This window comes from Rhinopithecus roxellana, chromosome 10, assembly GCF_007565055.1.
Source record: "Rhinopithecus roxellana isolate Shanxi Qingling chromosome 10, ASM756505v1, whole genome shotgun sequence".
NCBI classification, from domain to species: domain Eukaryota; kingdom Metazoa; phylum Chordata; class Mammalia; order Primates; family Cercopithecidae; genus Rhinopithecus; species Rhinopithecus roxellana.
In genome coordinates this window covers 73370598-73396425 of record NC_044558.1, presented here as the reverse complement: position 1 = coordinate 73396425, position 25828 = coordinate 73370598, and the positions used below count along the sequence as shown (strand labels likewise).

General features: G+C 35.1%; 1 protein-coding gene and 1 pseudogene across 3 annotated transcripts in view; both read left to right on the top strand.

The window, feature by feature from the left end:
* CNTN1 (contactin 1) overlaps positions 1-25828 on the top strand; it is a 441173-nt gene that overhangs the window by 244999 nt on the left and 170346 nt on the right. For all 3 annotated transcript variants that reach the window (XM_030939730.1, XM_030939732.1, XM_030939731.1), the window contains exons 2-6: positions 4866-5002; positions 6555-6587; positions 14915-15047; positions 19145-19317; positions 21401-21496. In XM_030939730.1, the coding sequence (XP_030795590.1) occupies positions 4942-5002; positions 6555-6587; positions 14915-15047; positions 19145-19317; positions 21401-21496 (496 nt within the window). In that variant the 5' untranslated portion in view covers positions 4866-4941. The remainder of the gene's footprint in view (positions 1-4865; positions 5003-6554; positions 6588-14914; positions 15048-19144; positions 19318-21400; positions 21497-25828) is intronic.
* Positions 406-1140, top strand: LOC104662445 (annotated as a pseudogene).

Genomic DNA, 25828 nt, shown 5'->3' with positions numbered 1-25828 from the left:
TTGGCGCATGTTCCCATATACTGTGGTCATTATTGAGAAGGAACTGTTAAATTACATTCTAGCCCTAGAAAAGTTTTCTGTATTTTATTTTCAATTTACTGAGATCTCTTGCTGTAGGTGGACACAACTAATGCTTTTTAGGCCTATCCCACTTCTTTTCCAGATTATCTATAAAGTTCAGGGGTAAATAGACCAAAATATCACTGATGTACTCCATCAAAATGAAAAATCAGAAGCAAACTTTCACACACATTGCTCTTAATTCTTCAACTTTATTTATCTGTTTCTTTTTCTCTCTGGTCAGTGCTGCTCTCTTGCCCCTCAATACCAACACTGCAGTAGCATCTCTTGCTCTTAAATGTGCATATCTGTGGGAAACATTTAGAATTCTCAAATTATAGCGCTGCACAGACCGGCATGGAGGAGCGCGGCGATTCCGAGCCAATCCCTGGCTGCAGCGGCCTGGGTCCCCGCGGCGTTCGCGGCTTTGGCGATGGCGGAGGAGCTCCCTCGTGGGCCCCCGAGGACGCCTGGATGGGCACCCACCCTAAGTATTTAGAAATGATGGAATTAGATATAGGAGATGCCACTCAAGTTTATATAGCATTCTTGGTTTACCTGGACCTCATGGAAAGCAAAAGCTGGCATGAAGTAAACTGTGTAGGATTACCAGAACTCCAGCTCATCTGCCTTGCTGGTACTGAGATAGAAGGGGAGGGATTACAGACTGCGGTGCCTACCCCCATCACTGCTTCCCTCAGCCATAACAGAATAAGGGAGATCTTGAAGGCATCTCGAAAATTGCAGGGTGATCCAGATTTGCCGATGTCTTTTACTTTGGCCATAGTGGAGTCTGATTCTACAATAGTCTGTTATAAACTTACTGATGGATTTATGCTGCCAGACCCTCAGAATATTTATCTTAGAGGATGACATCTATGTTTCCTGATGCTTGTTTTATTCATACAAGATTGGATTTGAGAACCATCAGACTGCTTCATCTTTTATCTCAGAGATAGTCAGGGTTGACTTAGATAGTGAGGGTTGACTTCCCCATTCCATAAGGTTTTCATTCTGAAGAATAAAACTTCCCTAGATAGAAGACTTTCTCCTTATTAAAAAATAGAGTGATTTCTTTAAAACTTTCATATCTAGAGACAGTTTAATTACAGTTGTATACAGGTTTATGCCTAGGATGTGTTCATATGGGTGGGACCTGTCTGCTGCCTTTGTCATCCCGCACTCATAGTTGCCTCTTTGTTTCTTGCTGCCACTGCCAGCTCATTGTTGAGACTGCCATCTCTTTTTCTTACTCAACTCTCCCCAGTGCGTTTTGGCCACTGCAGCTATGTTAGAATGGCATTTTACATATACCTTGTCACCTACTTCTGTCTGCTTTTTCCTTTCCAGTAGAAAGTAAAAGATTTCTTTCAATTGGTCTTCCTGTTGCAATTACTGTTATCTCTCTTTTTTGGTTAACTTTAAATCAAAACTCAAAACATGTTCATCCAGGGTGTAAACTTAAGTGTCTTAAGTAACAGGAACCAGAGACATGTTACCTACAAGAGTTCTGGGCTATCCTTTTCATTCTTATCACATATCATAGCTTGAATGTTACAAGAGTGTGGGAGAGTATCAACCTTAAAAATGTCTTCATTAATTAGACCCAGTTATTCCACTTTTGTTAATGTCTCTCAAATTGTACAAAGTATGAAAAATTATATGCACAAAGATATTCCAAGTGACATTACTTTTAGTAGCCCAAATTACAAACCACTTTAAAGTTTGGGGTAAAGATTGGCAAACTTTTTCTATAAAGGGCCAGAAAGTAACTATTTTAGGTTTTTAAACCTACTGTCTCTGTCATAACTTGTCAACACTGCTGTATGAAGCACAAAAGCAGCCACAGACCATACATAAACAATATGGGCATGGATTTGTTCCAGTAAAACTTTATTTACAAATGTGGTGCCATAGTTTGCATCCCTGCATCTAAGAAATAGTCAATAAACAAATATATAAAAATGGTACATAATGTACTTACTAAAAATTAGTAATGAATATTATTAAAAGCATGAAAATGTTACATTAAGTAAAAATTGCAAGATGGAAAAGTGTATGAGTGGATGTAATCATGGCTGAAATAACAGACCAAGCATTCTATAAAAAGATAACAAAGTAAATCAAATTACTAACCAGTTATAGTGGGATGGGAGGCAGAAAATGGATGACTTTGTCTTTTCTTAATGTTTTTATTTGTATTACTTTTATAATAAAAATGTTTTAAAATTAAAAAAAAGATTTTTCAAATTATAACAGTTTATTATTACACAAATTAGGATTTCACCCTGTCGCCCAGGCTGGAGTACAGTTAGGATTCCACAGATTATGATTTATGTAATAATAATAAAATTAAAATTAAAAATAATAATATGTTTTCTAAGTTAATTTTTACAAAGTCAATTGTTTGATTGGCATTAAAGTTTTGGCATCTTTATGTGTTTGCTTTTTCTAACTTTCTCTTCATTAAAAGAACTTGTCTTATTTTGTATGCGTAACTCAATGAGAAAAATTAGAAACTATCAGGCCAAAAAAAAAAAAAAGATCAAATCCACATTTTTGTGACAAAGTTTAGGTAAGCATAACCAATGTATACACATTTCAAAAATTTTCACTTAGGTCTATATGTGGATAACGATGTGATGCACAATCAAAATAAAAAGCTAAAAATCCTTCCACAGATCACATAATTGATTTTCCTGTCCTCTAAAAGAGTTGTTTTTCATTCTTCACCACTGTTGAACTATTTAGTTTCCTCTCTGCCCAATTCTGCCTAGGAAAATAAATTAATAAAAATTTTAAATTTCAGACATATACATTAAAAAGGAAAAATATGTTTATCCTGGCCCATATGTTACCATGGGCGAGGTAAAAATTTTGTCCAGCCTCTGTCAAATGCTAGGATTCTTGCAAATCAGGGAGTATGTGTGTTCTCAAAATCCATTAAAAAATAGACTACTATATTTTTCTTTGATGTAACAGTGTGACGCAAGCAATTAGTAGGATTTTAACATTGCTGTTTTAAATATGTTTGACTATATTTATACGTTGAACACTAGAGCATTAGGCGTTTTCCTTTTAGAATTGTTTTCATGCTTTTTTTTTTTTTTTTTTTTTTTTTTTTTTTTGAGACGGGGTTTTGCTTTTGTTGCCCAGGCTGGATTGCAGTGGCATGAAGGTCTCGGCTCACTGTAACCTCCGCCTCCCGGGTTCAAGTGATTCTCCTGCCTCAGCCCCCTAGTAGCTGGGATACAGGCATGTGCCACCACGCCAGGCTAATTTTGTATTTTTAGTAGAGATGGGGGTTTCACCATGTTGGTCAGGCTGGTCTCGAACTCCTGACCTCAGGTGATCTGCCTGCTTCGGCCTCCCAAAGGGCTGAGATTACAGGTGTGAGCCACCATGCCTGGCCCATGCTCTATCTTAATTTATATTTTCACTCAACTCTATGTCATGAGATTTCAGTTATGCTATTATATATTCTTGTAAAACAATGATTTAATGTCTTTTCAAGATGAAACTCCTATTGTGTCATTACTGATGAGTGCTCTTCCTAATGCCCTGGGCCATATCATTCTTAAAGTGATCCAGTAAGTGGTGGTTGAGGCAGGAAGTCACCAAATGACTCAAATCTAAGAATGCAACACTCCTGTATAATACCCTGCCTACCGCAGGAAGGCCCATTCCCACCATGCTGTGTTTACCATGCTTTCAGTGAAAATGATTAACACTTTTTCACATTTAATAGCATACAGGTCCACACCACTATGTCATTGCACTGGCTTGTTCACATATCTGTGTACTCTTTTTCTATGAACTTCTTAAGAGCAAGCAAACTGTGTCTTTCTTTTTTGAGTCTTCGTAGCTACCTGCTTTGTCACAGTGGTGGATTTTACCATGGAGATGATGAAACTTAAGTTGCAGCGCCCTTCACCTGCATGGGGCTATTCTGGGATCCTGGGTGAAACCTTAGCAGTGTAATCACATGGTCATACATTACTGCAAAATTTTTAAAAGCAAGATATTTTAATTAGGCTGCTACATGGTTTTGTAGTTTCGTTTACATTAGTAATTTTATTTTCTTTTTGTCCTGAAAGAAAGCTCTCCGAATGGACAATTTTGACCCCACAAAACCTTGATTGTCACCTGTTGACATGCAAGGAACACTTATTTGCTTTTTCATTGAATTAATAAGTGAAAGAAGTAAAAGGGATGAGGAGGAATGAATATTTTGTTAATTAATGTATTTTAACATTTAAAATTAGCATGTCTGGCAAAAATTTTCTTTAAGCCACCAACAGAAAATGCTAACATCATCACCCTTGTGTAATGTCTGTGAGTTTACAAGCTCTTACACAAATGTAACTTCAATTGAATCGTTCAACAAGGGCTTCGATTAAATGTAACCTTCAATTAAAGTGACTGATATCAAAATGTTTACAACTGTGCTATTTGTAGAAAAGGATTATTATACTCAATGGTTACAGAGGAAAAGAAACCTAAACACAGGATTGAGTGAGGCTCCTGATTGCATTGTGTCAATACTAGGATGTCAGTTGAAGCCTTCTGATACTGACTCCACTCCTTTCATTACATGGTGTTTACAAATATATTTAAAGAAATGAAAACTTATTCTACAAACAAAAAGCATAAAGTCAAATAGGTTAATAATGTTTTCCTCAAATGATGAACATTTTCCATTTCCTTCCCTTTCTTTCTTCTCCTCTGCTCTCCTCCTCTCCCCTTCCTTCCCCTCTCCTTCCCTCTATTTCTTTCCGTCTTCTTGTTTTTCTTTCTTGATGCAGGTGTTTAAAATTATCCAATTGCCATAAAGCTAAATTCTTTTTTGGAAAATTGAACCGAACTTCTACTGAATACAAGATGAAAATGTGGTTGCTGGTCAGTCATCTTGTGATAATATCTATTACTACATGTCTAGCAGGTAAGAAATATCCTTTGTATATTCTACATATATTATGTCAACATAATCGATATGTGTGTTTATTTTATCAAATGTGTTGTATGAAGTAAAAATCCTTATTTGCTCTTGACATCTGGGTCAGACAGGTAGATAAATATGTATTAAGGGTGACCCTATTTCCTTTTTAATTTCAATTAAGATTTCACAAAACATTGCCAATCTTGGGTAATAGTGTGCTGGTGAATGTTTAAAATCTAGATCTCTGGGGATATCCCTGGAGTGCAGCATTTGTCTATTACTGGGGAGTAAACTCTCCTACCATGGCCAGTTTCAACTTGACATCATTTAATGTGGAACTGGAAAGATGTGCAACAGCTCACTAGTTTGTAGTATTTTCACCACCCAGATATAAGTAACCACAATGGCAAAGAGAATATAAAATATAGTAAATAAAAGAGAGAAAGCAATGGGTTTTAAGCATTTGTTCCCTTTGTTCTTAGTATAATTTATTTCTTTGTAAATTAATATAATTTTTAATACTGGCCATGTTTAACAACTGATTCACAAAATTTCTGAAAATTAATAATCACTTCTTAAGAGCTATAAGTAGATGCAACACACTACTGAACCTTACAACTCTTTTACCAATTTGATAAATATAAGTTAAAAAATGATTAAAGTAATTTACAGTGTGTATAGGGACATAAGACTAATAAAACAATTTTGAGAGTGGCATTCACTTTAGGACAAAGAAATATATTTCTGTCTTTCAAAGGCAAGTGTGAAGCATTCAGACCTATTTTCTATAATGAGAGGCACACTATATCTTTATCTGAAAAACTGATATCATTACCCAACTAGTACTTATTGAGCTAGGTCATTATTATGAAAGTATTAGAAAAATTGAATTCTAACAATCAATTTTTCTAATACTCTCATGTTAATGACCTAACCCAATAGATACTTGTTGAGTGACTGTTTTGTTCAAGACTTAAGTGGTCCTCATCCTTTTGTATATAAATCCCCACTGATCACTTTAATGATTAATCTGAAAGGCATCATTATTAAGAACACAAAAAATTACTTTATTTTGGGGAATAATTTTTATTATGCTCACTCCAAAATTCAGAAAAGATCATTTCATTAGTACTCAAGGATTTTAATGACATTGATAAATATATATTTTATAACCAGGGTAATTGTGCACACTCACTCACATACATTTATGTAATTATATGCATAATATATTTACATATATAGTGTTAATATAATAAAGAAAAAATTTGGTAAAGTCATTGTGAAGTCTTATTTTTGTGAATAAAATAAAACAAAAATTATCCTATTAGTACTTAAAATTCATACGAATTCTATTGACTGCAAACTTTGGTGCTGCAACTATTAATGTGAAGATAAGAAATAAATGTCTGCACAGATGTGAAAATACTTCAACCTTTATAGTAAAGGGCCACTACTCTCATCCCACTGTCTAGCATCTCAGCTATTTAAGCAATGTTTGAAACCACAATTTGAATAACTGCTTCAGGATCAAAATTGTTTTTTCTTTCATTTTTAGAGTTTACATGGTATAGAAGATATGGTCATGGAGGTAAGTTGACCAAAGAGTAAACCTTGTAAACACCTTTTCCCTATTGAATCATATTTTATCCTTATTTTAAGCTATTAACTCTCTAAACTTTAAGGCAAATGGTTAATGTTAGATCACTATGAAATTTTGTAAGGTGATCTTTCTGAGATTATAAGCAAACTATTGAATGAGTGGCTACATCATAAACAAATATCCTATGAGAGGATTGTAGCAAATGGAAAATATTCACTGTGGCTGGTATTTTTTCCTGCATGCTTTGTAACAATGCTATACCACTAAATTTGGAAGCAATATTTTAAAATTTGTAAGCATTGAACTTACTTTTGAAAACCTCTTGCTTTGTTGCAAGGGAGATAACTAAAGTTAGTGAACTTGGAATCTTAAGATTCAGTTCAATTAAAAGTTTACAGATATTGCAAAATTTATTGTTTACTAAGCTCGCAGTTTAGATCCTACTTCAACTACCAAACAGATATTGCAAAAATAAAGTCAGCATGGTATACTGGAAAAAATACAGAATCTAGAGTAAGACCAGCCTGAATTTGCATTTTCAGCTCAGTACTCACTAGATGATCTTACTATCTTGTGTAAATTATATAACTTCTATGAGCCTCAACTCTCCAATATGTAAAAATCACAGAATTGTTGTGAGGACTGAAAAATGAATTGCAATGATAACTTCTAGCATAATGACTGGCAAGTAGGTGCTTAATGAGTGTAGCAACACTAGTAACTTATAAAAGCCACTGCATAATGGTAGGAGAATGAAAAATCCTGAAGAATCACTGAACAACCAGTGCTAGAACTTGTATGCCAAATCAAGGTTACCCATTGTATTAGTCTGTTTTCACCCTGCTGATATAAAGACATACCCGAGACTGGGAAGAAAAAGAAGTTTAATTGGACATACAGTTCCACATGGCTGGGGAGGCCTCAGAATTATAGCAGGAGGCGAAAGGCACTTCTTACATCGCAGCAGCAAGAGAAAAATGGGGAAGAAGCAAAAGTGGAAACCCCTGATAAACCCATCAGATCTCGTGAGACTTATTCACTAAGTATTTTTTTAAAAAAGCCTATGGCTGTTTTTTCCAATTCCTTGACCCATATTCTCCTTTTAATCTGCTGCAATCAGTGTTTCTCACGACCACTCAACCAAAACTGCCTTATCCATGTCACTAATGTCACACATTGTAAGTCCAATGGTCAACTATCAGGTTTCCTACTCGACCTGCTGGCAGTAGTGCTGCAGTTCCAGGTATCACATAGAGACATAACAATGTCCTGTAGGCAAATAGAGTGTGCTTATTTTTTCTTGTATCTATCTATCTTTAAAAACAAGGAGACCTTTCCCAGAAACCTTGCACTACATGTCCAGAGTTGAGTCACACATTCACCACCAAACCCATCATTAGCAAGAGTAATGGCATCACTGCCAGTCAACCTTTCCTTCTGAGTCATGTGAGGGATGGGTTGATCCTTGTACTAGGCTGAGCTTTGTCATGAAGGTAAAGGGCAGAAGAGGAGCTGATTAGTCAACCAACAATGTCTGCTGAATTACTCAGGTGAATTGAAATTGAAATTTTTCTCACAAATGAAAAAGTTCCATCCAATATGTCATCCAGCACATTTAAGAGTTTTTAATGATTATTTTACAGCAACATTAGTAGCTAGTGTTTAAATGTATGTATTAAAACAAAAACATTTTAAATTTGAAAAACAAAGTACGTAAAAGATTATAACAAAATCATCAAAACCAACTTCACTCTTAATGTCTTTAAGAATATTTTTCTTCTTAATTTGTTTTAGATTTTTTGAAAGCAATATCATATTCTATTGAGATAAGAGAGCAAATATGAATAAGTTGCACATAATCAATCTGTAATGTTTAGATACTTAATTAATAACTAAATCATTTGACAGCAAATACATTAGATGCTTTTTTCCTCTTGTGGTCTGCATTTACTTTACTTTCAGAAAGAAGAAAAAACCTGCAGCTATTGTAGGACCAACTTATACCCAGGCTAATCTAAAATGAAAATAAGTATCTTTAATTCCTTTGTAATTCATTGAGAAAAAGTATTTTTAAAAAGAAATAAAATAGCAGTATAATACGTATTTTGTAAAAATTGGGATATGAAATAATATATAATTTATACTTTGCACATGTAGAGTTAAGATATGACTGTATAATATCCAAAGCTAACATGAAAAAAACTATCTTCATTACTTGGCTGTAGGGAGGGCAGGTAGAAAATTTCACATATCTTTATAGTACTTGCACCAAGATTTCCTGTATATTTTTTCAACTAGACTCACATCGATCACTAAGAATTATTTTCAGTACATATTTCTATCTCTAAATATGATTGACATTTTATAGCAGTCAGTGATCTGTGACTATTTTGATCTATGGTCCCAAATAGCCCCATTAATCAAAATAGACTAGAGTTAGACTGAAACAGGCCGAGTTCTGGAAGTAGATCCATGAGCCCAGTCATGCTATATATTAGGATGTAGTAAGATATGAGGTAGGTGTCAGCAGATGCCTAGCCAGGTATGTAAAACAGAGTCTACATGCTTCAGAGGTGGGTCACAGGACAAGGAAGTAGTTTCTCTAGAGAGACGTGACAGGCTCCCTTTGGGCAGGTAAAACCAAACAAGGAGAATTCAGTTCACTTAACTTTCATGCTAACCTGACTATATTCTTTATTCTAATAACTGTATTTCTATAAGTTTCTGAGACCAAATCCTTACTTTGCATGTTTAGTTATGGAAAAGTACTGCAATGTTACCTATTACCCATGACCCTAAAAAATTGGGGCACCAGAGTATTTTAAGGCTAAGCCCATCTTCTCTTATCAGCAGGAAGTGGTTGGCAATGGAGAAAGGAAGCTGTGCTGTGTGGAAAAAGGACGCTTTGTGATAATTTAAATATTATCTCATTTAGAGAGTTTCAAGGGAGCTTATACCACTTCCCACCCAATAATCACTATAATACTGTAAATATCATAAAAATTTCCATTTTAGTCTCTGGAAATTTTGATGCCATCACCTTTTTCTAATAGATTTTTCCTAGGACTCTTCTTATAACATGCCTGCGTAAAATTGTGTTTACTAACTAACAGATTGAGGTGACATATAATAGAATGGGAAGTGGAGTTTGTCTCAAAAAGTATATAAAATGAATAAAAATATCTCTGAAGCACAAATCATAATTTTACTTTCAATTTCCAGAAATAAAATAGAATAGCAATATTATAGTGGACACTCTCCACATAGTGATAGGTGAAGTAATCCCATTTGAGATTATATAATTGACTAATTATATTAATGGTGAAAATGAGAATGAAAGAACAGTAGCTTTTGCCTCTCGTTTACATTAGTAAATATGACTGCAAATATTCATACATTATTTCTATCTTTTTTATCATATTTAAGAAATGTACTTATGTCTGTAATAGATTTATGATAATCACATTATCTGGTAGGAAATAAATGCATTTCATTAAAAGCAGATCAAAATACTGATATGAAGTGTTAAAGCTTCAATTAGCTTGAGAAATCATCTATAACTTTCTGCTCCTTTTAAGAAGAATCTATCTAGTAAAAAAAGGAATGTATTTGAAAGATAATTTTAGTTTTTAAAAACACAATCTCTATCTGTGGTTTGTTTCTCATACCTTTTAAGCTCATAATACTTCCAAAGCATCAAAATTTGTCATCTAAGTGTTTCCATGGCTGTAGAAAAAAATCAATAGATGACAGTATTTTCTGTAGGCTGAGAACATAATGCTTACATTACTGGATCCTTTGCTGAGCCGTGTATTGAAATATCCCTGAAAATTCTTTTCCCTGCATCTGAGCACCCTAGGTGAGCTAGCATGGTCATAAACTAAGGTACAGCCTACAAGGGAGACATGAGGATCATATTCAAGAGGTTCATGCTGAACCTGGCAATGCAATACAGATGCTTGTTTTGAGTAGTTTTTCTTTCAAGGGCCCAAATATCTTCCTAAAATAAAATATATATAGTCATTGCTAAACCATCAAACAGAATACATTATGTGATTCAGGCTTGAAAAGTTTAGAAAAGCAAGAAGCATATAGCTATGAAATAAAATCTTAACCGAAAAATGAATGTGATGTGAAGTGTGTCCTAGTCTGCTTTTTGTTCTTGGAAAGGGCAAAGGGAAATATCTTAACTGCAATATTCTCTCGATGTGAAAAATAATTTCAGTATTTTCCTGGAGATTCGCTTCTTATTTTAATCCCTGAAAGCTTGCATTGTCTGTTCCTATAAAGGTCAAATATAAGTGGGAGTATTGAGAAATATATACATATAATTTGTGAAAGGTATTATAACTGAGAAGAAAAAGTATCATAACACACCAATATTATCCAGTTTGGCTTATAAAATTTCACTCCAAAATTGTTAAATACTTGCATATTCCCTTGGAGGGTTTGCTCATTCCTTATATATAGGAATAACTCTGTATACATACTCAGTATAACCCGATAGGCATAGCCTCATCATTATTAGTATGTGACATTCTATAATTTTCCATGAAAATTTTCCTGGCTAGCACCTTTTCCTTTTTTAAAAATACATATTATTAAGATAAAAAAGCTACTTAAAACATACTCTCAGTTTTCTAAAAGCTGACCAGCTTTTATCTCAAAAGCACATACCTTAAATGAAAGGATACATTATCAAAAGAAATATTTAAGACTACTCATTTCATTAAAATATGAAAATCTACTAACTAATCTTTACATAGAAATATGTTTATATGAGTCTGTCTTTATTGTATTTGAAGGCTCCAAGCAGTACTTTCAATAACTAAAGCAATTCTGAATGACCGTAACTCACCTTACTTCAAAGAGATAAAAAAGCTTCTTTCAAGGAAGCAAATGAAATTATGAATTAAATTTAGAATTCTGTATGATGACCCTCCATATAATGGCACTTCTAGAAGCCACTTTAGAAGCAGACACTAGACAGGCCAGGGCTGTCTATTTCTACATTGGAAATACAATTGTGTAACTGGTCTTTATTAATGTAAGTCTGTACCTCTTGAGATGAGTTCGTATTTTAGGAAGTCATATTTAATCACTACTATATTCCATTAAATGAGACTAATATTTAGTATCTAAAAAATCTTTCCAATGTGCTGCTTGTAGAATGCAAGTAGGAGAAGGTTCAAAGGAAAACTCTTAACCCTGAAGACCTGAGATTCTCTTAACATTGTCTTTCACTGAGCAGATCTTTTGATTTTAAGAAAATTCAACTTAATCCTTTTTTTCTTTGATAGATCATGCTTTTGGTGTTGTGTCTAAAAACTTATTGAAGTACCCAAAGTCAGATCAAGGATAACTAACACCTATAGTGTATCAAATTGTTGCTCCCAACATGACCATCTGAAATTTCTATGCTACCACTGTTGTAAGAAGTGGAAACTCAAGATCCAATCCAATGCAGATCAGTGGCCTTATGTTTAAAGTATATGCATACTCGCAACACACATTCATTTCTCCTTAAATCTTCTTACACGGATAGCCTTCTCCATTGGTAATAATAACATTTACATCATCCCCAGGCTTGTTGCATAAGTATCAAAGTACTTGGAAGATCTTTTTGAACTTTACACTCCCCTAAGCAATATTTATTTTTAGTTTTCTAAATATTTATGAACTTAGATTTAAAATAAATTGTTTTAAAATAATTCACACTAAAGTCATTATTTATCAAGGATTATGGTGGGAATAGAAATTATCTTACCTTCAAGAAGAGAATCTCTATATATTGATTTATCTACTTGTCTTTTTAAGCATTTTTATATGCATTGAGAAGAAACAAGATCTTCAAACTGGCAGGTGTTACTAAATTGCTCCAGTCAGAAAACCTGTGCAATTGGGAGAGACTCAAGGAAGAGCTTATGAAATTGTCAAACTGAGAAGAAAAATAACATATGATTTTTATCACAGATAAGCACAAGGTCATTTCTTTGAGAAATCAGAAAATCCAGACCTTACATAAAAAATGAAAGTCTTCAGTAATCAGGGATTCAGGATTCATTTCTTATTTTTTCCCTGCTGTGCTGTTACAGCCTGAATAGCCAGAAAATATTAGACATCATCAGTAAAATTATTAGAAGTGAAGCAGAAAACATTATATTCATTTATGGCTTTTACAACCTCAAGAAGGATATGGAACCAGAGACAACCTAGAACACAACTTTCAAAATTATTGGCAGAGAGCATCTCTGTGAATAACTCATGTTTGTAATCTTAATAATAATTGTGGTAGGCACATGGAGTCCTTAGGACATATGCTCATGTTCCTTTCTTTTCTGAATATATGAGCCCTGTAAAACAAATTGCTTGCCTAAGACAATAACTACCAAACAGATATTGCAGAAATAAAGTCAGCATGGTATACTGGAAAAAATACAGAATCTAGAGTAAGACCAGCCTGAATTTGCATTTTCAGCTCAGTACTCACTAGATGATCTTACTATCTTGCGTAGGAGCTAAGTCTAAGTATCAGTTCCTCTCATCCTTCTGATTCTGATCCAGCTATTTATTTCCTATCTGAAACAGGATGGTGGTTATGGAATGTGTCTGAGGTCTATAAACTATTGAATAAAAGTTTCAGCAAATTTCAACCAAGAATGAGGCAGCTCCCTTTGAAACATTTTGGGTTAACTTATTAATTAGAGAAATTAATTCCTCATACCAGTGGCTGGGGTGGGGGGTGGGGGAGGAGGGGCAGTGGAATTAACTTGAGGATTTTAGTAACCATCTATATGTACAAAAAAAATGTACTCAGTGTCCCAAACACAGTGCTAATAGGACCAGAGCTACATGAGTGAAAACTTGTCTTCTGGTTTTTAGAAGCTTCGTGATTAGTCGAATATTTTATATACATAAGAAACATAAACTAAATTTTGAAGAGATTGGAAAATTCATGAGAATGGTTTTAAAATTAGCATTTATTCATTGCTGATTATAAGCCAGGTACACTGCCATCTTCCATGAATTGTCTCAAAATAATTCTGACAATAATCAGGTAGATTTTATTATCCCCATTTTATAAAGAGTGATATTGAGCTTTGGAGAGATTCAATAATTTGTCCAAAGGCACACTGACAATGGTACTGAGGTGAGATTTAAATGACATAATGAAACTATTTCTTCAAAAAGAAGCTGGAACAGAGCTCTCGTCTTCAAGTTTAGTGTTAGAGAAGATAAAATGTCTGTGTGCCATTGCCTTTACCTCTCTCTTAAAAAATAACTGGAGGAGTGAATCATGGCTTAGATCTGGCAGAGACATTCCAGTGACCTGTAAGAATATTCGTTCTTTCTAGCCACACAGATCATTATTAATTCATTTGAAGCATATGGCTTTGTGCTGTGCTCTGTAAATGCTGCCACAGTGGTGTCATGTAAATGATTCTCTTCTCATCCTGCTGTGAGGTGTCACTCTTCCCTTCCAGGGAGAATAGACCACCAGAAACAACTGCTTCTCAACACAGCTGTTTGTGATAAATTTTAAAACAGCTGTTTAGATCCAATATCCATGTAATTTATTGATTGATTGTTCTAGATGGTGCTGAGTGCCAATGCTAGTCACATGTTTAGAAAAAAATCAACAAAAACTGGCTCAGAAAAGAGACTCATTTCCGCAACATCAAGAAACTCTCCTTCACATTCAGACTCTTGTTCAAAAATCGTTAGGCTCCTATTGTTTTCCAGACAACCAGGCAGCTACCCAGGAGAATGATGTACACAGATGAAAGACATAGCCACCTGTTCCCAAGCATTTGCAATCTAGCAGAACAGAAAGTTGTACCAAGAAACATAGCAAGTGTATTAAGTACCATAACCTATATGGGGAACTACAGGAACTCAAAAGAGGACCACTAGAAGCCAGGAGAGATGAGAGGTTTTGGCTTCCTGATGGAACTAACTATGGCTAGGTCACCAAAGTATCATGCAAATTTTGATAGGACAAGAAAAGTAGAATGATGATTCTAGGAAAACCAAAAGCATATGCAGAGGCTCGGGGGCATGAAAGCACAGCTTGTTTGGGGAAGTGGAAAGTAGTTAAGTTTGGCAACACATGGTACATTTGGAGAAATGTCAGGAGATTCACAGAAAATAATTTTAAATGAAGAGCCTGATGTTTGGCAAATATCTTTGTTTTGAATTAAAATGGAGATTCTGTTTCTGATTTTTTCCAAGCAAATTTTTTTCAGTGTTCCCAAATTTTCTTTGACTTATAAAGCAGTACAATGTAAAACAATTTTTTAAAATTTTTCTTGTAGTTTCTGAGGAAGACAAAGGATTTGGACCAATTTTTGAAGAGCAGCCAATCAATACCATTTATCCAGAGGAATCACTGGAAGGAAAAGTCTCACTCAACTGTAGGGCACGAGCCAGCCCTTTCCCGGTTTACAAGTAATGTACCTCACTTCTCTTTTCAGAATGGAGTATCAGAGTAATGATCACAGATCAGCAGCTATGAACTTGTACAGATATAATATAGTGCTTTCTGCAAATTCCATGGACATTAACACAAATATTGGCATACAAGCATTAAAAAAGTTGTCTAATGCTCAAATAGGAGATTTTCTTAAATATATGCTAATAATTCCCAGTATTTTCTGCACAGGTAATGCTACTGGCATTTGACATCATCCACTTACAATTTGTATAATGGAAACCATGTTTTTAAGCCTACGAATGGTTATATAAAATTATGCATAATTTAAGTATACAGATTTGAGGATGAAATGTTTTTGTTATGTACTGGCCTGGATAACTCATACCTACAGAAATGGATACATTTTTATATTAAGCACATTTAAAGATCTTGCGGCCGGGTGCGGTGGCTCAAGCCTGTAATCCCAGCACTTTGGGAGGCCGAGACGGGCGGATCACGAGGTCAGGAGTTCGAGACCATCCTGGCTATCCTGGTGAAACCCCGTCTCTACTAAAAAATACAGAAAAACTAGCCGGGCGAGGTGGCGGGCGCCTGTAGTCCCAGCTACTCGGGAGGCTGAGGCAGGAGAATGGCGTAAACCCGGGAGGTGGAGCTTGCAGTGAGCCGAGATCCGGTCACTGCACTCCAGCCTGGGTGACAGAGCGAGACTCCGTCTCAAAAAAAAAAAAAAAAAAAAAAAAAAGATCTTGCACAAATAACTGTAGAAAGCATCAGCTTTTTCAACAGTCTCATATCTGTATTCCAGCCAACACAGCAAATTTCTTAAATGTCTCCACCTATAGGAAAATCTATATAAACATACCTCTTACTGTTTTTCTGGGTTACATATGTATGCTGTCAAAAACAACTTTATAAAAAGCAACAATGAGTTTTCCTGTTTCAGATGTGTCAGAAAAGTATACCAACAGTTTCTCATCTGATGCAAAGAATGAGATGCAAAAATCAACCGAAAGCCAGTGGGTTTAAATTTCACCTATGCAATGGTTCCATGAAGACAAAACAAGTGACTGATGGAGAAATTGGGGGTTCTAGTTTGTTCATGTCACCTGACTAAATTGAAGGTTGTTGCTCAACAAAGTTAATTTTAATATTTTTTCCTGGATAGAAAAGTAACTTCCTGTTATTATAAAAAGTTCTTATAAAAGAGAATATCCCCTTCCACCCATTTGATTCTAATGGTACTCAGGTTTTTCCTGCCTTTGGCTATAATTACAAAATAATTCTTAAGATAAAATGTGAATTTAGATACAAAATTACCATCCCATTGAAATTATTTTTATTGTTTCAATTTCATGAATGGAAATGAGACATAAGTAGGTATTTTATAAATTATAAATAACACATTTGTTCTGAAAATAGTTGATGAGCTAGACTTATTTGCACCCTTAAGCCATATATAATGAGAGCCTATTTGTCACTGACATGGAATAATAGAACTAATAGGATATGTAGAGGAGATCCAATCCAAGAAAATTTTACAGGAGAGGAAGCTGAATCCCGAATAAGTAAATTTGCTTGCTCAAGAACTAGTAAATCACAGATCCAAGACTGAAACACAGGTTTTATGACTTCCAAAGAGGTATGCAATTTTTTCATTATTTATCTATCTGGATAGATTGATAGAATCCCGAAAGCTCTTTCAATGACACTTATTCTGTGACACTCTTGTTAACATTCACACAAGGGACCTTAGCAAATCCGTCTCTAGGCTGGAACAGAGGCAACCAGAAGAAAGGGCTGCTCTCAGATAATGTTCTAGAAACATGGAAAAGGCTATGCTTCTCCTTGGTGCCCCCATCCCCCCACCACACTGGCACAATAAAAAGCAAAGCTTTGCTTTGCCAGTAAGTCACCAACTGCCTCTCACAGGTTGAACCCAGCACTGAAATTCCCACTTTAAGTTTGGCCTGGTTATCCATACATTAATAGATAGAACTGGAGAAGACAGATAGACGTTTAATCTTGTTATGAAGGCAGTCTGCATTTGACAGGAAAAAAAAAGGGGGAAAGAACAGAAAAAAAAATCAGCTCATGATGCAAGTAGTTTGATGGAAAATAACATTTAAAGTTTTTAAAATGTACTGAATTTCAGGACAAATTATACTAACCTTGGTAATCATCCAATTTTTTATTCATATAATAGTTTTATATTTGTAGCATGTTCTGTGACAACGTGCTATTCATAGCAACATCCCGAGAGGTACAATGGGGGACATTACTTCTGACTTTTTTTTTTTTTTGAGACGGAGTCTTGCTCTGTCGCCCAGGCTAGACTGCAGTGGCCAGATCTCAGCTCACTGCAAGCTCCGCCTCCCGGGTTCACGCCATTCTCCTGCCTCAGCCTCCCGAGTAGCTGGGACCACAGGCGCCCGCCACCTTGCCCGGCTAATTTTTTGTATTTTTAATAGAGACGGGGTTTCACCGTGTTAGCCAGGATGGTCTCGATCTCCTGACCTCGTGCTCCGCCCGTCTCGGCCTCCCAAAGTGCTGGGATTACAGGCTTGAGCCACCGTGCCCGGCCTACTTCTGACTTATAAGCCTTGAGGCTTATCATTATCTTTCCTCCATCCCCAAAGAAACAAGCATTACAATTAAAAAAGTATTAAAAAGGATTGTAGAATAGTCTATGTTTCTGAAACTAGACCAGTGAATTTCTTCAAACACAGAAAAACGTAATCCTTGTATGATGTCACAAGCACAATCAGATCCATGTGGAGGAAATTAAGATAATAAACAAAAAGTTGGAACCAATATAATGAGGGAGAAATTACAAAAATTGGAGCTGCCCAACAAAGAAACCCACTGTCTTGACAAGAGCTAAGCAACTTAACACTAGATAGTTCAGGCAGGGACAATATTGCCATCACCTGTGGTAAGAGGAAGGCTTTATTCATTGGATTGTAATTTAGTAAGTTTTAAAAATGCAAAATCACAGTTTTCTATACTTGCTTTTAAATTATCTCCTATACTGAAAAAATTGTAACTAATAAGGTTCCAGTAACTTTGATTTGACGACAGATATTCTAAAGTCATTAGGACTTTTGGGCATGATTATTACTCAAATTAGAAGTGGTCAGGGAATGAGTGATGTGGCCACAAGCCACTACTACTTGAGCGATTTGACCACAGCTCTAGGCTTATGACTTTCCTCAGGACATGGAACTTTAAAGGATAAACCCTGATAAAGAATGATTATAAAATTATACAGCTGGTTCTCTTAGTTGAGAACTATTTTTTACATGCATTCTTTTCATCATCACATCAGAAAGTTAGATCCCTGTTTCCAGTCTATTTATAGTACTATCCCTATCAGTTAATGCTCTGATTATCTGCAGCATGTCTTACATTGTTATGATATTGTGTAGTTGGTGAGAAAAAGAATTGCTTACCTTTTTTACTTTATTAAAAGTAATCTTTGAGTAATGAGAAAAGACATAAATGACCACTAACTCTAGGCTAAGGAAAATCCAGTTTTACTTGTATATTTGTGGCTCGGAATAAATTTTCAAAAACCCTACTGACTTTTATCATTTTCAAATTGTGTGACTGACCTCTAGTGGTCAGAATATGTCACTTATTGAGCAGAACCCAATGTCAATTAGTATGTTTTATTGAAAAATTACTTTGAAATTTAGAGTCAGATATTGATATTTTATATTTATTTCTGGTAGAACAATGCTTTTAATATTTTAGACAGTATATCTGCATATGTATGAATCTAACTGGTGCATAGATGGCTACCAATTACATCCCAAGAAATCAATTTATGGAGAAAAACTCAACAAAATATTTGTCACTTGAGATACCTCACAAAAAAAAGACAAAATACGTCACATACTTTGAGGTTTACCTGTCTGTACCTGAGCTAAATTACAAATTATGGTCCTAGAGACTCAGAATTATAGAGTACAAAGAAATACCACCTGAATCATATTCTTAATTGTCTGACTTCACATGGAGCCATACCCAAATTATTTTAGAACTGTGTTAGCTCCGTAGAGTTTCTAGGTCTCATGACTTGTAATATAACCTTTGTGTCTTTTTCTCATAGATGGAGAATGAATAATGGGGACGTTGATCTCACAAGTGATCGATACAGTATGGTAGGAGGAAACCTTGTTATCAACAACCCTGATAAACAGAAAGATGCTGGAATCTACTACTGTTTAGCATCCAATAGCTACGGGATGGTCAGAAGCACTGAAGCAACCCTGAGCTTTGGATGTAAGTAAACTGTAACTTTTTAAAAAGGGCAAGGGTGTTTAGGTGAGTTCAGCAAGAAGAACCATCAAGAAAGGATAGTGAGAGGAAGGCATCATAGATGAGGTAGATCTTACAAGATGAGTGGGCCTTAATTGTGTGATGGACAAAACAAAGCACCACAAGGCATACAATGAATGCACTTGAAACAATGAAAGATGATGTTGTCAAATAAAGGAAGGCTGGGGTCTGAGGATCTTGAATGACTCTCTAAAAATTAGCATCAGGATGAGCACGGTGGCTCATGCCTGTAATCCCAGCACTTTGGGAGGCCAAGGCTGGTGAATCACAAGGTCAGGAGATCGAGACCATCCTGGCCAACATGGTGAAACCCTGTCCCTACTTAAACTACAAAAATTAGCTGGGTGTTGTGGCACGTGCCTGTAATCCCAGCTACTCGGGAGTCTGAGGCAGGAGAATTGCTTGAACCCGGGAGGTGGAGGTTGCAATGAGCCAAGATTGTGACACTGCATTCCAGCCTGGTGACAGAGCAAGAATCTGTCTCAAAAAAAAAAAAAAAAAAGAAATGCATCAATGGAAGCGCCAAGTCATGTATTATCAAAGAGGCTTTCGGGGGAAGAAAATGTCACATATTGCAACATAATGACTGTGACTCTTCAAAGATCAACCCAACATGACAATATGTTATTCCCTAGTATTTGATTTCTCATAGTAGGAATAAATATAATTATATTTTAGTTAATTTATATTAAATTTAAATTACATGAAACATTTAATTAGGACTAATAATGAAAAACTGTGCTAAGCTAAAAATTAGAGGTTGTTTTGAAAGAAAGGTTTACATTGGGAGATGAGTTGGACCAGGTGATCTCCAGTATGATTTAAACCAGCACTTAAATCTTTTGCAAAATGAATTATAGGATGAAAACAATGTTTTAAGAAGTCCTTCGTGGTAGGGTTTATCAGGAGGGAATGAGAGAGGTCCAGGAAGAGAAGTATGATTACATTAGTGTGGTGAGAGTGAAAATGTAAATAACATAGATATAAAGGAAGGAATTAACAGGTTGCAAAAAAGGAAAGAAGACTGTAAATTTTGTTTCCCAAGGAATATCTAGTCAAAGGGCAAAAACATTCTGTTCTCATTAATAATGGGATGGGAGCAAGAAAAACCAATTTCAAGGATGGCAGGAAGCATTTAAATGGTTGCTTCACATGCAGAGGTTATTGTGATATTGAGTTATCCAAGTTGAAATGTCAAGTAAGCTATTGAGGATAGGGATGGCATTCAAATAAGACCCAGGTCTAGAGAAGTAGATTTGAAAAGTCCTGTGCAAAAAAGTAACACTTGGAATAGATGGATTTTCAGAGGTATACAATTTATACTGAGAAAAGTAACAATTCAATGTTATGATTTGGGTGCTGATCACAGGTAAGGAACAGGAAGAGAGGCAGAAAAAAAAGTAGAATGAGTGTCAGTAAAACAAATGAAGAACTGGAAGAAGAATATCAAGCGAAATGTAAGTTCCAAATACACAGAAAAGAGTAAAGAAAATTAAAACTGAAGCAAACCCAGAATTTGAGAAGGAGCAAGAGATTGGTCACTTTCATGTTCCCTAAATAGGGTCCTGCCTTTCACCCTTATTCCTTCCTAATATCCAAGTCCTCCCTCAGGAAGGGAAATACCTTTCAAATGAGTCCATTCCTCTTAAGTCATTCTTTCTTTCTTACTTTCTTTGGTAGATCCTGGGTTTGTCTGATTTCATTATATTTCCAGATACTCTGACTGAGAATCTCCCTAAGTCTGAAACAAAAGTCTTTAGGATATTTGTGATTTTCAGGGTGATCAGAATTGTTATGCAGGCTGCTCCCAATATCCGTAGACTTTGAGCTCATCACAGAACTTTTTAATAGTGTATACAAATCTCAGCAATGTAAGAACAAGGAGCTGACTTTACTAGGCTTCGCCAAACCACTGAGAAGTGCTGTATCTCAAGAATGAGTTATTCGCTGAAAGGTAAAATTGATGAATGTCTCTGTTTCTATTGATGAGAGAGTGAATGTTTCCCTTTTTTTCTTTTGTAATTAGATCTTGATCCTTTCCCACCTGAGGAACGTCCTGAGGTCAGAGTAAAAGAAGGGAAAGGAATGGTGCTTCTCTGTGACCCTCCATATCATTTTCCAGGTAAACTTAATTCCTCTCTGACTATTAGTATCTATGAAACAAAATGGACAAGTTTCCATTGTCTTAATAATAATGCTACATTATTGATAATCATGGCTTATTATTAATTAAATGAGACTGAATATTTACATACCTTGTAATGTGTCACTCATTGTTACGGACACTTCCTTTCTCAGCTCATTAGTCACCTGGCTCTAGTCCCAAGGATCTCTAATCATTTCAGTTTATAAACTTATGTATGTTGTATTGTGCCATCATTAAAGTTCCTATTCCACAGGGAAATTCTGTTAGATTTTCTAGAAAATATTCCTGAAATAGAATAGTACCAAGAAAGGATGTATAATCAATCATTTTCTTAATAAGTTAGTATCTATAAAATACTGTGAACTCTATGTAATTAAACACTAGAAAGGGATAAAGACATAATAAATTATTAATCTCCTTAGAAATGCCAATCAGCAAGAATAATCATCTACTTTATAAATGGGGCTTAATTAAGTGTCATCTGTTACGAAATTCAGCTTTGAATGTATGTTTTCTGTACTTCTATATGGCTAAGACAAAATTCACCAAAGTGCTAATTAAAAGATGAATTCTTCATATACTTTCACCAATTTTCATTTATTTATCAAATATCCCTTTGAAACAATATATAAATACCTCTTTTCACAATTTAAAAATCATGTTTCTATTCTTATAGTTCTAATATTATGCCATTAATTTGACTTTAAATACCTCCATGGAGACTGAAACCTAACAGGCTTTTAGAATACATGCAGGATTTTGTGTGGAATACATCAATCTGATGTGTGTGTATGTACATATACACACACATACATTTCACACAAAATTATACATTATGTATTCCATGTGAAATTGTGTGTATGTGTGTGTATGTATATATGTGTGTGTGTTTATATAATATATATATATAGCTGTGGTTATTTACATATCAAATATTGGTGATTTCCTCCATAATAGGAGAAAGATGATTGCTTGATAGATACGGAGGGACATATAAAATTCAAAATTTTGTAACACCCTTTCAATGAGAAAAGCCTTTTTCTTAAGAAACTATTGAAACTATATATATATAAGAAACTATATATATATAGTTTTAAATATATATATTTAAATATATATATATATATATATATTTAAAAACCTACCATTTTCATAGCGTTTCCCACAAAGTAATGACCAAAAGTATACAGTGACTACATTTGATCATATTTAATACTGGATGGACTTCACTCCATCACTCACGGACTCAGAAAATCTCTTATGAGTATTTATTATACAGCAGGCACAATGTAATCCACAGAAATGCCTAGTGGAGCAAAACAGGAAAAGCTACCAGCCTTCAGAGGTCTTCCACTGGGAGAGTTAGACCTTAATAAGATAAATGGTTAAAAGACATGGCATGTTAGATATTGAAAATAGGGATATATATATGATGCAGGGAAGTAGAGAGAGTAAGTATTGAGGGGATGACTGAACTCAGGAGCCGCATCACTAGAAGGAAAGTTGGAATAAACACCTGAAGGAAGTAAAGGAGCTAACAATATGAGTATCTGAGAGAAGAGCATGCCAGGCAGATGCTGAGGTCAGACTATGGAAAAACAAGGAAGCCAGGGTGGCTGTCATAGAGTGAATAAGGCAGAGAGTAGTAATAAATGAAATAAAAGAGGTACAAGAGCTGCATTATGGAAGACCTTATGATCCATAGCAATTATTAAAACTTTGGCTTTTACTTTGAATGCGATTTACATTTCAGGGCTTTGAGCAGAGGAGACACATGACGTGACTTAAGTTATAGAAAGGTGACTCTGGTTACTGTTTTAAAAAGGGACCTGGGGAGGGAAAAGGTGGAAACAGGAGATCGGTTTGGAGGTATTGCAATAATTTAGGTAGCATATGATGGGCCAAAATGGTGGCAGTGAAGGTGGGAAGATAAATCCAGGCATATTCTAGATAAATAGAATATATTAAATTCTATATAGAAATATAGGTATATTTTGGTTAAATTCTACATATCTTTTGAAGGAGAAGCCAAGAGGACTTGCTTGTGGATTTTATGTGGTATATAAGATAAATACAAAAGTTGAGGGTGGCATAAAAGTTTTTGCCAAGAGTTCCTGAAAGAATGAAGTTGCCATTACTTCAGCTGAAGGAATAGGTGTGGACATGTTAAATGTGAAGCGTCTGTTAAGCTTCCAAATGGAAATCAAGGTGGCAGTTCTATATGTGTGTAGATTTCAGGGGTGATGTCTAAGCTTGGAATATAAATTTGTGATTCATCATTCTATAAGTTGTTTTCGAAACCATGGGACTGCAATGTGATTACCTAGGGAATTAGAATAGATAGAAAGCAAGAAGCAGGGGTCCAAGGAACAGGCTCTGATATTTTTCTAAGGTAAGTCCTGCTTTCGGTTTTTGCTGCCTCTTAGCCATGGTGCTAAGTGTAGAATTTCATTGGCCAGAGCAAGGTTGGCAGAAGCTTAAAACCATTAAGCCAAAAGAGTCCATTACTTCCTTATCTCAATAAAGATAAATATGTTTACATGGAAAACAAAAACAAAAACAAAAATAAAGTTGGTTCAAGAGTCCAAGAGACATAATTCACAGAATAAATCTGAGTAGTTCATCAGTTATACCACCTTCAACCGATATAAAAATAGACATTTGCTTCAAAACCATGCGTGTATGTATATGTGTATGTATACTATTTTACTATCTCTGTGCTATAAATCTCCTTCCTTTTTAAAGAAGGTAAATTAAAGTTTTATGTTTTGTGACTTAGAACTTGGGTTGAGGGTGCAAAGAAATCTGTCTTTGGGTTCTGAACCTCTAAGAATGTTATATACACAATTATTTAGAGTTGTCAAACCCTATTGATTCTATTTGGTGATCTGAGATTCAGTCCTTATTATGTCAAGTAAACTTAGGCATGTCTACATCTCAATTTTCTTGTTTAAAATGTATATGAAAATGATAAAATGGATATGTAGTTTCTTTTGTTGTTGTTGTTGTTTTTTGAGACGGAGTCTCACTCTGTCACCCAGGCTGGAGTGCAGTGGCACAATCTTGGCTCACTACAAACTCCGCCTCCTGGGTCCAAGTGATTCTCCTGCCTCAGCCTCCCGAGTGGCTGGGATTACAGGTGCACACCACCACACCCAGCTAATTTTTGTAGTTTTAGTAGAAACAGGGTTTCACCATGTTGGTCAGGCTGGTCTCGAACTCCTGACCTCGCAATCTGCCTGCTTCTGCCTCCGAAAGTGCTGGGACTACAGGCATGAGCCACCGTGCCCTGCCAAAGATATGTAATTTCAATAGATTATTATTAAAGTGAATAAAAAATATTTTAGTACAGTTGATGTTTTGTATCTGTTATTATTTAGTATATCTCACTACACTAAAGATTTTTAGTTCAGGATTATAGAGATGTTGCCTTCCTCATTTATGTGCAGGCAAAAAGTCCAAAAGGAAACATCTCAACTTTTGCCATCTCATATTTTTTTTCTGTATTTGGATGGTCTGCAGCTCCTTGCAAGGGGGGAAACTCTCATTTGGACCACTTTACTTATTTATCAAGAGTGATCATAAATGTGCATTTCAGTACAAATATTCACTCAGTTTTATAACATTTGATATACAGCTAATTTCCTCATATGTGGCACAGAGTAAGTGCTCAATATAATATCTGAGAGAGTGAGAAAATGAAAGAAAGAGCAAATAGATTTGTTCATTAAATTAAGTGTAGGGGTTAAGTTTCCTGAAAACATAAACTTACCTGTTTGATTTTATTATATTGCAATAAATAATTCATAAATGTGCAAGACTTTTTAAACTCACAGACTCTCAAAAATGAAAACATAATGCTTCCTTTCCAACTAATTTTCTGTCAATATCATGATCAAAAAGCAACTTACTCCATTTCACAAAATATAAATCATATCTTTGTATATAGCAAGAGAGAAATAAAGGGAAAAAAAAAGTCTGTCATTTTAAGGGTAAGTATTATTGACAAAATAAGAGATACCTCATAATAGAGACATTATGAAATTTAAAATGGATAAGAAAATAAGAGTACTGTTCAGAATAACAACTCCTGGAATATTGAATATAATCTTGAAAGAATCTTAATAGACTGAATAGATCATTACAAAAATAGACAGGAATGAGAGACCAGGGTAAGCAACACATTAGCTCACATCAAAACTTTCTTTCCAAACATATTTAATGTATAGTTTATTGTGTTAAAGTACTGATCAGAAGCTACAGTGATTTTGGTGTAGGCGAATTCCATTCTGTTCAAGCTAATTTTCT